Genomic DNA, 14,204 nt, shown 5'->3' with positions numbered 1-14,204 from the left:
ATACAGAGCAACTGTGCAAAATGTCACCCACTTTATAAGCAAGTTTCATCCCCACAGTTTGGGGATGTTTGTGAGGAAATATGCTTCCTCACGCAGAGGAAAATTGGCCACCAGTTGATACTGTTGGGGCTCTGTGGAAGTAAATCAAGCTGTGGTAATTCATACAGAATATTTGTTCCAAAATATTTCAGATTCATTAACAAATTTGGAAAGGATTCAGGAGATGAGTGCTGGTGGAGTATGAAACAGACTCCAGAAGCAGGCCAGGCTTGCTGCCCTCCCCAGACATCATCTCTTGTGTCACTGCTGGAGACCCAGGATGGGCTGCAGAGACCTTTGGTGGGTCAGGGCCTGCAGGGGATCTCTTCTGCTATGTTCAGAGTTGGCACAGGTGCTAGGAAATGACCGCAGTGCCCCAGTTTATTCTCCAGTTGTCATTTAATCCCATCACAGAAGTTGCTGTGCTGTCAGCAGCCGGCAGTCCCTGGAATAAGAGGGAAGCTGAGTGTGGGATTTCAGGAGCGCTCTCAGCAGGAGGGAGCTCCCGGGCACGGGGCAAGGAGGACCTTGACCTCTTTGCGGTTGGAGCTTCTTCAGCAGCACCAGCCTGGAGGTGGCTGAGCTCAGTTTACTAATTTGTCATCTGAGCCAGTCCCTACAGATCTGAAACTCACTTTCTACTCCAACCATGGTGTGATGTGTGTTCTTTGAAGAAAAGAGTATGAGGAGAGAGGAATGTGATTAGGGAAGATGTTTAATGAATGCATTTTGTATGCAAGTATTGTAACTTTGATTTAGTGGCAGAACTTTGTCCTGGCAACATAGATGATTTTGGTTTGGTTCGGTTTGGGTTTTTTTCCTTTTTTTTTTTTTTTTCCCCTAGTCCATGTCCAGATATTATCAGTCTGCATTGAAAAGTGTAATTTCAGTAAAGGACACTCATCAGAAGTTTTTTTAGCCAATATTCCTCATTTGAATCCCATTAAAGCCTCTAGTTAGGACTCATTAATTTAGTTCAGATTGGTTTTGATTCTCAAAGTCTTTCTTATGTTGCTGCTCTTCTTATCATCGTATAGACCCTATTGCACAGCAATTATTTATTTCTACAAAGCTATAATTTGGCCAAAGAACTCTACAGCAAGTAGGATATGATAAGGAAAGGAAAAAAAATAAATTACTTTTTCCATGGATCTTTAAATAGATTTTACACCAATAGTTGTAGAGCTCAAGGTGATTTTCTTAGTAATACTTGCTGTAAAGAAGAGAGTATTTAGTATACAGAGAACCAGAATATTGTTTTAACTAAATGGCTCTGAAATACAGAAATCTTGACTAGGAGGAAGAGGAGGAGGAAGAAAACTTGGTGAGAGCAAGGAAACCGAGAGCAAATGAGAGCAGAGTGGTCGGCAGCCACTGCAGACATATCCAGACCTCACACTCCTCTCTTGCAAGAGTGGACTAACTGCGAGGCACACGGTGTGAGCCAGAAGGCACGGGAAGGCTAGCACAGTTTTAAAAATAGTTTGCATTTGTCATTATTCAAAGAAAAAGTGATTTTAATGTACCACAAGAGCAAGATGAGAGTGTGGCACTGAGTGCTCAAAGAGAAAGCGCAATCCTGTGTCTGAAGCACTGGCAGAGACCTCAGGTGGGATGCATTTGGTTGTAGCCTTCATCACACTCTTTGTTTGTGCTCTGAGCAATTCACTTCACCTCTCTGGTCCTCAGCTCTCCAAATGACATATGGTTATTATCAGAATAAATCCCTTATTGGTTTCCAAAGCTCAAAAAGTATTCTGATGAACAGAGCAGGGCAGCGGGGGAGCTGACGTTGCTCCTTAAATCTGCAGTGTTTTTCATCTTCTAAACTGAAGTGTTAAAAGGCCCTTTTACCCCAAAGACCTTGTTAGCTGAGTGCTTGAGGCACTTTTGTAGTTTTTCTCTGGTTAGTGATTATGTAAAAGTGGCTTTATTGTATTTAACAAGTCAGAACTCCTGTGGGTATTTAGAATCATATTTTTACAGTCATAAAAAAAAGTGTCCTTATATTTTATCTTCCATTAGCTTGCATTTCCAACAAAACTGCTGACTGCAATAAGCCTATGAGGCATCTCTGAAGGGAGGGAGGACACCCTCCCTGCAGCTCATGGGTGATTCTCAGCACTGGGCGGCACTGCTTTGGTAGTTCAAGAAAAGTGTTTTGCTTCTGAATGGGTCACTTTTGATGGAGAAGTAATGATGAGGAAAAAATAGAATTCTATTTATGGCAATTTTTGAGAAATTGGATTTTAAAGAAGTGCTTTGCTGTAGGAGGTCCAACGGCTACTCTTGGTCCTGGTATTCATACATGCTTTAGAATGCAAGGCATCATTTATAGTTCATGTCAGAAATCGGACATGATTGTTCACAACCTTCCCTGTCTCAGTTGTTTGCTCAAATGTACTCACACAATTGCAGAAACATTTACTGATATTGGGGTCTACTTTTTCAAATAAAGAAACTCAGTATAGTTTTTGTTTCAGTTTCCTTTGTAAAACACGGAAGACTGAAATAAAAATCTCTAGAAAATACTCAGTGATACATATCTTAGGACATCAGACACTGAAGCTAGCAGAAAATTGCTGCCTGTCTTTCTACAGAACAGGGGGAGACATGGTAAAGGTCACAAAAACAGATGACTGTGCAGTTAAAAGTATTGCAATGAGGTGTTATAATACTCTACTTTTGGTAAACTACATTTCAAATTACAGTAAGTGAAAATTCTAAGCTAAATTATTTCCATATGCCTATTTAATACAATTTTATTTTCATAATGCAAAAGTCAAGGCAGAGGTGTCCCTTCTTCATGAATACTTCAGCTTCAGAGGAAGTAATCTAATGTAATAGCAGCCTGGCTTCTATATGAGGGTACAGCATATAATCATTCATCCCTTGGTATCCCAGCAGGAGCTGGTCAGATGAGAGAGTGGCTGGAGTGTAGTTTCCTGTGTTAGCTTTAGCTGGTCCTACTACTCTGCTCTCATTGAGTACCGTCAATCAGGGTGAGCGTTTCTACCTGACCCTTACTTTATGCACATGAAAAGCAGGTGAAAAGGTGCTGTAGTGAGGGGGATATTTCGGAATGGTTGTCAGCACTGAGCTCTTGCACTCATCTGCTTGGAAAGTAAAGCTGGAACCGCTGCTCTGAGATCATAGAGCACTTTGTGTGATGCAGTACTGCTCAGTAAATATGCTTGTGTACAAATAATAATGAAAAGTCTGTCTTCAGCCAATGGTACTAGGACAAGTTTCCCAGAAAAAAGCCAGACATTCTTCTTTGTAAATGTATATAACTGAAAATCTAAGAGGTGGAAATCTGCCCCATCTTAATTTAGGAACCTGAACTTAAGAGAGCAGAGCTCCTTCTAATGGTCTTCAAAGGCACAAGCTTCATTAAATTTGCCATTTGGGCAGTTATTTTAGAGAGATTATTTCATTGGATGGCTAATACTTAGTGCAATTTAGATATGCTGGATCTCCTGCTTTTGAGAGGTAGTCCTGTAACAATTGTTAATGCAGAAAGATTGCACAAGAATAAGTAAATTATATAGGTAGAGGGATGCAAGTTGTTTACATTGCTGTGCAGTCTGTCTGTGTTTATTGCTGGGCCAGTAGAGATTGGCATGAGGTGTAATATCTGGATATATATTTAGACTTCCTCAAATCTGGGAGATCCCTCATATCTGGGGTTATAGAACTCCATAACGTTGCCCATGCCAACATGCCAGAACTTATTGCTGTTCCAGAATACTAGTAGTAAAAAAAGTACTTCAGCATAATGACGTGAAAGCCAGGAGATTTACATGTTTTAACTTTTTCTTCTATAAGGTTTGTGATTTCAAGCCTTCTCTGTCCAGCCACTGTGGATGAGATGCAGTATTGTTTTCAGAATTCCTTCTGGAAGAAAGAGATGAGGCACTAAAAAGAAACACTATGTGTTGTGCAACTTCTACTAAAATAAAGACAACCGTCAACCTAAAATAATGAGAACAGCAAAAAACTTGGTTCCTGATCCAGTTTGGGTCAACATACTCCCTCCAAGTCAAAGTTTTGGTTTGTAGAACTTGTCCTGTTTGAATGAGTGAAGTAGGAGTTGATGTCTTGCCAAAACCACCTGGCCATCTATTTTCTCAGTTCATCACTTGTCTCAGGTTACTGTGGGGAATGTGGCTGAGCAGGCGGGAGAGCAGCCCTTCCTCACAGTCTTGGCCTGACTTCCTACGTGCCTCTTGTACTGGCTGCACAGGGAATGGAAACAAAATGGTGGCATGTTGGGATCACTATTGCAAGTTTTTGATAGAGTAGAAGAGTTAGGACAACAACTAAAACATTCCTAAAAGGGAGAGAAATATCTACAGCTGAGGCACTGAGACTATTAGCACTAACGCTTTTGACAACTACTGCTTACCAAAGCACTGGAGAAGAGCTGCATTCCAGCACCAAACTCTTGTACTTCTGGTTGGCTTTCCAAATATGTGTCGCCAAGGTCACTATGGATAGACGTAGTTCATCTTTATAGAAAGAAACAGTGAGCTGTAAGCTGCAAGGCTTTTTGTGAAGCCAGAAGTACCTAACAAGCTGGAGTTTTGCTAGCTCCCTGCTGCTTTTTGCTCGTGTTTGATGGATGGTTGTAGATCCACTGGCGATTCTCCAGACCTGCCTTGGCAATCATGTGGAACATATTATCCTCTCAGGCAGAACTGCCAAATCCATTCCAACCTTTCCACTCAGCTGCAAACCCAAACGCTTAAACACAAATCACTTACACAACAATACTCGCTATTGTGAAAAATTCCATAAAAGGCTGGAAAAGATACCAGATAATTTATCCTCCCCACTATTATGATCCTTTGGTCTTTCTTGTTCCAAAAAGGTCATATTTATTTATTTATTTATTTATTTTTGAGTAATCGTTGGATGCCTTATATAGATGCTGATCAAATATACAGGACTGAGTTGATAAAAAAGCACTTAGGGATTTTTAGGTAGACACCAGCAAATTTACCGTTCACCTTCTACTATAATGCTCTATCCAGACCTGCTTCTTCTGCTCTATGTGTTTTCATGTATTTATGAAGTTTCACCCTCCATTGACAGTAGAGACATCAGGAAGGAGACCGATAAGTCAGTCCAACAAAAATTTTGCCTGGATATCCAGCTTCGCAGTCTTTAAATGCTTTCAACCTTCCAATCCATTTTATTGTGTTGTGGAATCATTGCCACAGTACATTGCAGTCCTCTCAAGAGATTTCCTTTCCTAGTGTATGCAATCAAATTTTTTAGTATGGTAAAGCCCCAACCATTATACTACTGGTATCAGAGCTCATATGGTGTCAGAGCTCATTGCTTTAGACAAGCTGTTTCACCTCCATATACCACTCATTTCAGAGCTGACCATCACAGCGGCGCTGACGTTCTGCTCAGCTGTCAAGTCATTTGAAGCCCACTCCCATGTCTGAATTTTCAAATGTTGAACCCTCGATGGAGGTGCTTTAAAGAAATAGCTCAGCTGTGGGTTGCTGATGGGCTGGAGTCTGGGGATGGTGAAGGAGGCAAAACATTCCCTTCATATCTCCATATTTTATTAGCAGTAAAACCCAGTGGGCTTTATGCAGGAGAAATGCATATCACTCTGTCTGCAGACCGCCACTTGCAGCTGTTCCAGTTTCAGCCAGTCAACAACATGTATATGCACGTTTCCAAAATCAAAAGTTACAGCGTCCTACAAGTGACTTCTTCTCTTAGCTAGGATTGAGAAGGTTAGGTTAGAAGTCCAAAGTCTAAAATCACTACAAAGAATTAGTGTGTCTTCCTCTACTAGTCTTATATGCTTCACCAGATAATGTCTTTGAAATGAAGCATTATTTGACATCTATATTGCATTACATCATAAATGGAGTTTCCACCGTGCTGGTTGCTCTTCTTCTAACACTTGGGTGATTTTCTATAGGAAAAAGATGGACTGAGTGGCTCTTCAGTTTTAATCACAGGACAAAATGATTGATTTCTACACCAGTTTTATGTGGGCATCTATGCAAGAAAGGCTCTGTCTGCAATAATTTCTTCTGTCTGGTTACTTAATGAGATTATTGATTCATTGATTGTGTCATTCAATAAGCTTCTAAAGATTTGTGGATTTGATTTACACTCTATGAATAAGATGAGAGGAGTTTTGAAACAGAACCCTAGGATAGATACTTATGTCAGCAGAAATTAAAGATGTGAGTACTTTACCCTAAGGCATCGTTAATCGGGGTTTAATTTTATTTGATTCCAAATTCAGGGCAGAGGCCAAAGAAAATTTCATTAATTTGTATGCTGTGGGAACTACATTTGCCAAATTACTTTGGAGGATTTGCATAATGTGATGGTCTTAGTGCAGTGTATGGAGTCTGACCCTTATGTTTCATCCCTTTTGAAGTAGAGTACTTTTTCATTTTCATACTGCCTTGTTTTTATTGAGTTCTTATAGCTTAGTTATTACTTCAACTACAAAAAATAATTATCTGCCAACTGAACACAGTGTTATTATTACATTCATGTGTCTTCCATCATTGTTACCAGAGTTAGCTTTAAAAAAGTTTCGGGTTTTTTTTTTTTTGGTTTTTTTTTTTTAATGTTTAAATCATTCCATTGTGTGTATAAACACATATACATAGAAACCTTTTGCTTTGGGCAACATCACCTCTTCTAAAGATCTTCTGCTAAGGACATTCCATAACATCTATATTTATGTGGTGCCACTGGAGACAGCATGAGTGATAAAACTTTAGAACACTGCTGCATCTCAGAAGCAGGTTTATACTGATAGAAATGGAGGATGACATTTATAATAATATGGGATACAGTCTCTCCTTTTTTCTTTTTTTTAACAGCCTATTAAGAACTAACTGAATGCAGAAAGTCTTATGTCTTACTGTCAGGTGTTGTGGTGCAAGAATTATTGGAGTATTATATTGGAGTATCTGCCCCAGCCTCAGCTCCCAGCAGGCTTTCGCCAAATTCATTCCTGTACTTCTCCAGAATGGTCCTTAGGGAGGGCTGCTTTGTCCACTGATTCTGATACGAATCACATTATCAACCATCAAGTCTCCTTTTCCAAAATTAATTGCATTCATTCGTCTAACATGCTTCTTCCTGCTGCAATTCAAATTACATCTTTCCTTCTCTAAGCTTTTCTTCTCCCAGGCTTTCTCAGTCACATTTTTCAGTTTAGCAATTTCATCAGTCTTCCAATCTTCCCTGGAAATTTCCAAATCCTCAGGAAAGTCCTCTTATTGCAGTCCCCATGGACATATCTGGTTCTGTTTTATGCTATCAAACCTTCAAAGCCCCTTTTCATTCTGCTCTTTCTTTGCACCATACTCTTTCCCTCTCCCTTTCACTCTTATTTCACTTAAGCCTTTTCACCGTTCCTCTTTATTCAGAAGTAAATGGCCTGAGCTTAATGGCTTATTAAATCATTCAGATAAGCCATCAAATGGCTTATTTGAACTCAAGCAGTAAACTGGAGTTTAGCTCTTAGTTTCATTCTTTACTACCTGATCAATTCTGAGAGTTTAGTATCCTGGAGAAGCATCAGTCAGGAATGCACATATACTTTCAGATTATTTCCTGCTGATAGAGTAATTTTGTTTTTCATTGTTTTTTTTTTTTCCCAACCCTTGACATCGGCCTTATTTTTGTAGCAGACAGGAAACAAGTCTTCTGTCATGTTTGTAAACTGAGGATCTAATCACTTCCCTACCTCATACATTCTACTCCAGAAACTCTCTGGTTACCAGAGTCATTGGAAGCAGACACTTGTCGAGCTCTCTCTCTTGTTCTCTCATTGGAAGTTTCTTCTTGTCATCAGAGTCGCCCAGAACTAAGGTGGAAAATCCTCTCATGAGCAAAAGCCATGTAAAAGAGAATAGCTGGGAATGTGTCATGGTTTGGGCCAGACTGGCCACTCAGGCCAAGATAGAATGCCTGGAAGTGTAACACCACTTTTAAAAATTTGGTATTAAAACACAAAGCCAATCTGTGTTCTGCAGAAACTGGCCAGTCGTAAGGACACTACCAAGTGATCAAGCCATAACAATTGTCAGCTGCACTGTCTGCTTCCCACGGGAATAAAAATGGTAGGAAATATGGCACAGAGCATGGCTTTATGTATTTGTATAACTGAAAACTTGATAGAGGCTGCAACGATGCAAAGTATGTGAATATTATCAGGCCATTTTATGAAGCGACAAACTGAGGGCAAAGGTTTATGACTTGTCAAAAGTAACACATGGCAGAGCAAGGAGCTCTGGGCTCTCCTCCTGCTTTACAAGCCTGTAAAGAGTACACTAGTGCTTAGCCCTTGCTATGTGGTTCAGATACATGACACTATTAACTCCATCCTTTTTTTACTGTATTACTGCTCTGGCTGCCCACTTGTAATTTGGGTAAGTTTTACTGGACTGATTTCTGCTCTGGAGGTACAAGTGATTAACTACCAATACTAACTCACAGCTTTCCCTATGAGCTGATTCTGAGTGATACTGAACATATGGGAAATTGTAATAATACTACCTCAGAGTTTAGCATGCTCTTCCCTTGGTGTATTATTTCAACCTCCTCATGTTGTTCCTTCACAGCAGGAGGCTGCCATGCGGCAGAATTACTATGGATAACACACGTACATACACTCACAGAGGTCACTCACCATTGTAAATTGTTTATATGATGTACAGCGCTGTATTCATAAAGGGGAGAATGAAATGTGTTTGAATTTATACATTTTTCTCCAGGGGTATACAAAACTCTCCATATTTCTGATAGTCTAAAAATTTTCCCCAGCATACTGGCTTTCATAAATACTGTATACAGGAAGTGGTTTGAAGCTACAGAGATAATTTAAGTAAGTGAGAATGAAATTTGGCCAGGATAATCTTATTAATGTATTGATCTTGGCCCTACTTGTGATTCCCCTTCAGCAAAAGGCTCCTGTGGTACAGACACTGCTCTTCTTGTGTATTGAAACTGAGCATTGGTGTTAACAGAAGAGTCAAACCATGGCCCATAGTTTCTTGGCTTTGCCTAGAAAATATTTCCTTCATGTGAAGCCTCATGCAAGAGTGAAAGAAGGTGAAAGAGTTCATGTTATCATTAAAAAAATAAAAATGGTACTGTTATTGAGTGAGGGACTAGCAGAGAAGTCAGGAATTCCTTACCACACAGATTCCAGATCCATCAAGGCATCTGTTTGCATTACCATTGCAGTTGCAAGGAGAGCATTTTCCTGAGCTGGTGCGGTAAAATCCTTCTTGGCAATTCTGCAATGAAAAAATAAAAATAAAGTATTTCCTATGCACATACATTCAGAGAGTTAGGTTTGGCTGAGAGGCAGGGCAAAGCAAGAATTACAACCCTCAGGTCTCCCCAGAGCACGCTGCACAACCCCATTGTAGCAGACCACACACACGCTGATGAACTCGAGTCTGTTCTTTCACTCCCTGACCTGGGACCGTTTTTCTTTTTTTTCCCCTTACAGTATTTAAGCTGTCAGTGTTCTTGCCCTTGGCCAGTGGTGGGTGCCTGCCAACGCGAGGAGCCGGCAGATTCTTACTGCATTTTGTACTAAACAATGAGTTAACTAACAATGATGATCCTTACTCAGTAAAGAAGCGTGTATTTATAGGAAAGGAGTAGCTTTTACTTAAAAAAGAAAAGCTTTAGAAATTTTACTTTACATCATAGCTTTGATAAGCTTTGGATGAAGAGCCCAGAGGAGACAGAAGCACATCTACAGAGATCAATGCCCTTCTGAATGAAAGGTGGCTGAGAGCAGCTACCAAAGCAGGGCTGGCTGGCTGTGAGGCTGGCGAGTTATGCCAGCAATAACCTGTTGTCATTCCAGGAACTAATTTGTCCCTGGGAGATAAAGCAGTTCTTCAGTCATTTTTCATGCGACATAATAAAAAAATGGGGAGAGATTGCATGAAAGGTAAAATTTTCCTGTTATTTCTTAAATGTGAGGCTGTGCCTGTTGTATATAATTTAGTACTTCTGATAATTTATCAAAATGAAACTGAAGACTGTAAATATCTAAATCACTTTCTTTTAAGTAATAATTAGAGCAATAATATTAGGAATCAGAAAGCCAAAAAAAGCTATTAAGATGCCCCTCTAAGACTGGAAAATAAATAAAAAAATAATTAAAGAGGATAGCTTTAATTTGATATTGATATATTATATATTTATCATCATGGTGTAAATTCTTGTTCTCCACTGAGGAACTTCTATCTCATTTTGCAAAGCTGGTGAGACATGCACAGATTGAACTCAGGAGCAACCTCTATCATTCAGGCAGCACCTGCTTACCGTGTACAGTCTTCCTGTGTCTCATGTATGATGCTGAAATCCATGCAGACTTATGAATTTTTGGATCCTAAATCTCTTACCCTTGCCTAAATCTTGCAATGTTGTTGCAGAGCTGATGTGAGGGTCATAGCATGTCTTTTAGATCTCCAGAAATTATTTACCACACCCTGTTCCTGCTAGCATTTACAAGCACTGTCCCTGAGGTGGCTGTCAGAGCCTGAGATACGCCAGGCTCTCCAGGAATATTTTTTGTGTCTGCCTCTACAGCACTTTGTGTATTCTCTGGCTCTTGAGGTCACTTTTGCAAAAAGTGGGAAAATAGAGAGATTCAAGCAAATCAGAAGGGTACGATTTTGCATAGCTTGCATTTGTATGAGGTATGAGGCTTCTTATTATACTGTACCAATCTAATTAGGATTCAATTTCCTTTGTATCTCCCTCTTCCTCATTTTCCTGGGTTACCTTGAAATAACGGACGGTTTCTTTTCATGCTGGCCTATCCATTGCTTCTCATGCCCACTGTAAACTGTGACATGAACAGCAGGTCTATAACATTGAATTCAGTACCGCTCAGTGATACCTCCACTAGCTGCAAAAAATGGCCTGTGAGTAGTATTGGTAACTAGCCCTGCTGGTGGCAGTGGCTAATTAAGACATAGCACGGTGCTATGTCCATGTTGCTTCTGGGACCTGAACCTGTAGGTCTGCGCGGTGCTGTAGATACGGCTGTGGAGCACTGGGCAGCCAGAGCCAGAAACCCTGAGGTTCATCTGCGTGTCAGCCTCCGTTCTCAGGGGTGGGTAGATACTTCTCTCCAGCCAGATGAGCTGCTTGTTTAGAAAAAGAACGTATCTTACGAGATGACTAACAAGAAGCTTTAAAAATGAGGTTTACAAATGAATCATTAATCCAATCTTATCCCAGAGAGCTCTGAGAAGCTGAGATGAACATAAATGGAAAACTCAGTTGCCTTTACCATTCTTACACAGAATATTTTATCTGGTTTGCTTTGGAAACACTTTCTTAGATAATAGCTCCTAGGAGTAAAAGCCTTCATACCATAGCCACTTTGGGACAGCAGAAATACTATCTATTTGTACTGCTTGTTTCTTTCAATTGTTTAGTCATAACACAGAGCTGTAGGACTGGCTCCCACCAGACTAAGGATTTCAGCTGAGTGATTACGCCACACACTGTGGAAGGGAGACAGTTAGTTTCTAAATTGAAAACAGATTCTTATCCCAGTGTCTGTCTTGGCAGTATTTCTCTCCACTTATATAGATCTAAGGCGTGTTGTGTTCTCTGATGCCCCTAAACTGGTGGGTGGTCCTAGCTGGTCCATTAGTGTCTGGCCAAAGGCTTTCTTGGTTTGTAAGTCTAAGCAGAATAATTTTTTACTTACAATGGTGAATATGGACAATGGAAATGCATGAGTGTGTGCAAAGGTGTCTGTGAAAATCCTTCTGTCAGCCATAAAGGTCACTTCCTTTATACTTTGGCTAAGGGCATGCGTGCATTGCAGCCATGAGTGAGCTTTCACCTAGTCCTCTCACTCAGCAGGAACAAGTTAGGTGCAGTTCAGTGCAACACCACTGGTTCCAGCTGCATGGGCAGGATTGTACAGTCTTTGCTGAAGTCCACTGGGAACAACTTTACTCCCTATTCTGAGCAGGGACACTTCTCATTTCCTCAAGACATCTGCCTCAGTTTTAGGTACCTCTGCTATTCTTGCTGTCAGAGCCTCTCTTGAAAATGAGTTGCAGGCTCATAAGCCACCTGGGTATTTTTTGGCAACATTTTTTCCCCACATTATTCAGTTCATCACAAAAATTTGGAAGGTGCTTATGCTCACTATTTTAATACAGTATTTTAAACCTGGGGTTGCATCAATTCAAACCAGAAATGAGGTATTGACAATCAATGCTATGAGGAAAGTGGGAATGAGGGGAAAATGGGATCCAGATTGTTTCCTTTGGGTTCAAAAGTTTTCTCAGGCACTCTCAATTATTCTGATATATTTTTGTTGCTCCTTGCCCTACTAGTGATAATGGAGTGATTGGTTAGTTGTTCCAGGGCATGAGCCAGTAACATATTTATAAAAAGAAGTGTCAAGAGTGTTGAGCTAATTGAGGGACTCAAATGGCCAAATGTTCTGAGAGCACAAAATTATGCACACAAAGCACAAACAGGTCTGGACCAAAATGGAACTAGCCTCCCTGAAAAATCGTTATGTAGGCAATTGAGCGAGGAACATTTCCGTCCACTGTGTTTCTGAATGGTGAAGACAATTAGTAGGCCAAAACGCTAGGTCTGCATTAGCAATTATGTCTTCACAGTTATTAGATTTTTGTTTGCCCGAGGGACAATGTTTGCTCCAGCTCAAGCTGAAAAGTCCAATCTAACGTGGATCTTGCTGAGCTCTTAAAAATCTCTTACACCCATGGTGCATTTATCCTCCTCCCCCACTCCTTGCATCTGGATTTAATTATTACATTTCTTAAAAACAAGAACCAGCTGCAGCGCTGAATGCGCTGTGGAGCCTGTAGTCATTCTGTTTCTTCAGACCTTTGTACTGGTATGTGTGGAAGATGGGACTGAAGATGGAAGACAACCAGCATACACAGCTTACTCCCATATTATGTTTAGGCAGTTTCACCGATTTCATTGCAGCTGCTCCTGATCTACGCCTGCATAACTGAGGGCAGAATCGGGTCCCCGTTCCTTCCCTGCTCCCAGCTAGCAGCAGTGGTGCAGCCGTGCCAGGGTAGGGATGTTTGCTGTAACATGCACAGAACGTTCTCTGAGGTTCCATCTGCACCAGCCAACGGAAGAAGGGCAAGGCATGGCTTCAGGCATGGCTTATGATCATCTGTACTGACTGACGGTTCATTTTCTGCCTTGGTTTTGCTCTTTGACAGACTGTGATTTTCCCGATGATGTTCAGGCACAACTCAGAGTACATCTGTTAGTACACTTTCCCTCAGGCAGTTCTGTATGGGACTGTCCTTTTCTGGGCAAACAGGGAGAGAGCTTCGGCACATGGACATGGGCTGTGTTACGCTACTTGACTAGCAGGTCCCCATACTGCTTTATTTGGTAATTCTGATATAGCCATTGACTCTCTCATCTAATGGTAAGAAAACATGGTATGTTTCTTTAGTTAGTACTGGAACTTGTGACTTTCCTGTGAATATAAAAAAGCACAAAGGGTCTCTTTCTTTCACAATAAAAGGCTCCCTTGGAACCTCACCAGTGTTTGTTATTTCCAGAGTTCTCTCTTGAGTACTGGGGTACAAGAAGGAATCTGATTCAGGGTTAAATGGTCTACGTTTAGACATTTCAGCCTTTGTTATATTCATTATACTCATGTCTGCCAGTCTTGCGCCAGGAATCTCATTACATTTGATCCAAAACAAACCCAGAAGGAAAAGACAGTGCCTGCCTCCAGGACCATTGTAAAAGACAAGACAGCTGGTGCACTTGCAGAGCTGAAGCTGAGGAAAAGCACTCAAAGTAGCAGTCATGGCACATCAGATGCCAAGTCTCTGCTAAGTTTAGTGTCAGCTGAGACTTGGTTGTAGCTGCCCAGCAGTGTTATGCTCTTTGCTGCTAGAGGTGGAATCAAATGATGTGATTGCTTCCAAGCCTGAAAAGCCTCAGTGTGCCACATGGATGTTCAGAGATGAGGGCAAAGATCAAACATTACAGTATTCCTTACTAGATTCTCACTTCAACGTCTGTTCAGGATAGTAAAAGTGAGTGCAGCCTGGGCACAGTTGAATCCTTTAAATTCCTGTGCTAGTGATGACATAAAA

General features: G+C 40.8%; 1 protein-coding gene across 2 annotated transcripts in view; it reads right to left on the bottom strand.

The window, feature by feature from the left end:
* The window catches only part of LAMA4 (laminin subunit alpha 4), a 103,947-nt gene that overhangs the window by 70,608 nt on the left and 19,135 nt on the right, over positions 1 to 14,204 (bottom strand). For both annotated transcript variants that reach the window (XM_014964668.1, XM_014964669.1), the window contains exon 2: positions 9,240 to 9,341. In XM_014964668.1, the coding sequence (XP_014820154.1) occupies positions 9,240 to 9,341 (102 nt within the window). The remainder of the gene's footprint in view (positions 1 to 9,239; positions 9,342 to 14,204) is intronic.

Source organism: Calidris pugnax, unplaced genomic scaffold (genome assembly GCF_001431845.1).
Source record: "Calidris pugnax isolate Ruff unplaced genomic scaffold, ASM143184v1 scaffold219, whole genome shotgun sequence".
NCBI lineage: Eukaryota > Metazoa > Chordata > Aves > Charadriiformes > Scolopacidae > Calidris > Calidris pugnax.
The sequence above is the reverse complement of the archived record's forward strand: the minus strand, read 5'-3'. Positions and strand labels throughout refer to the sequence as shown.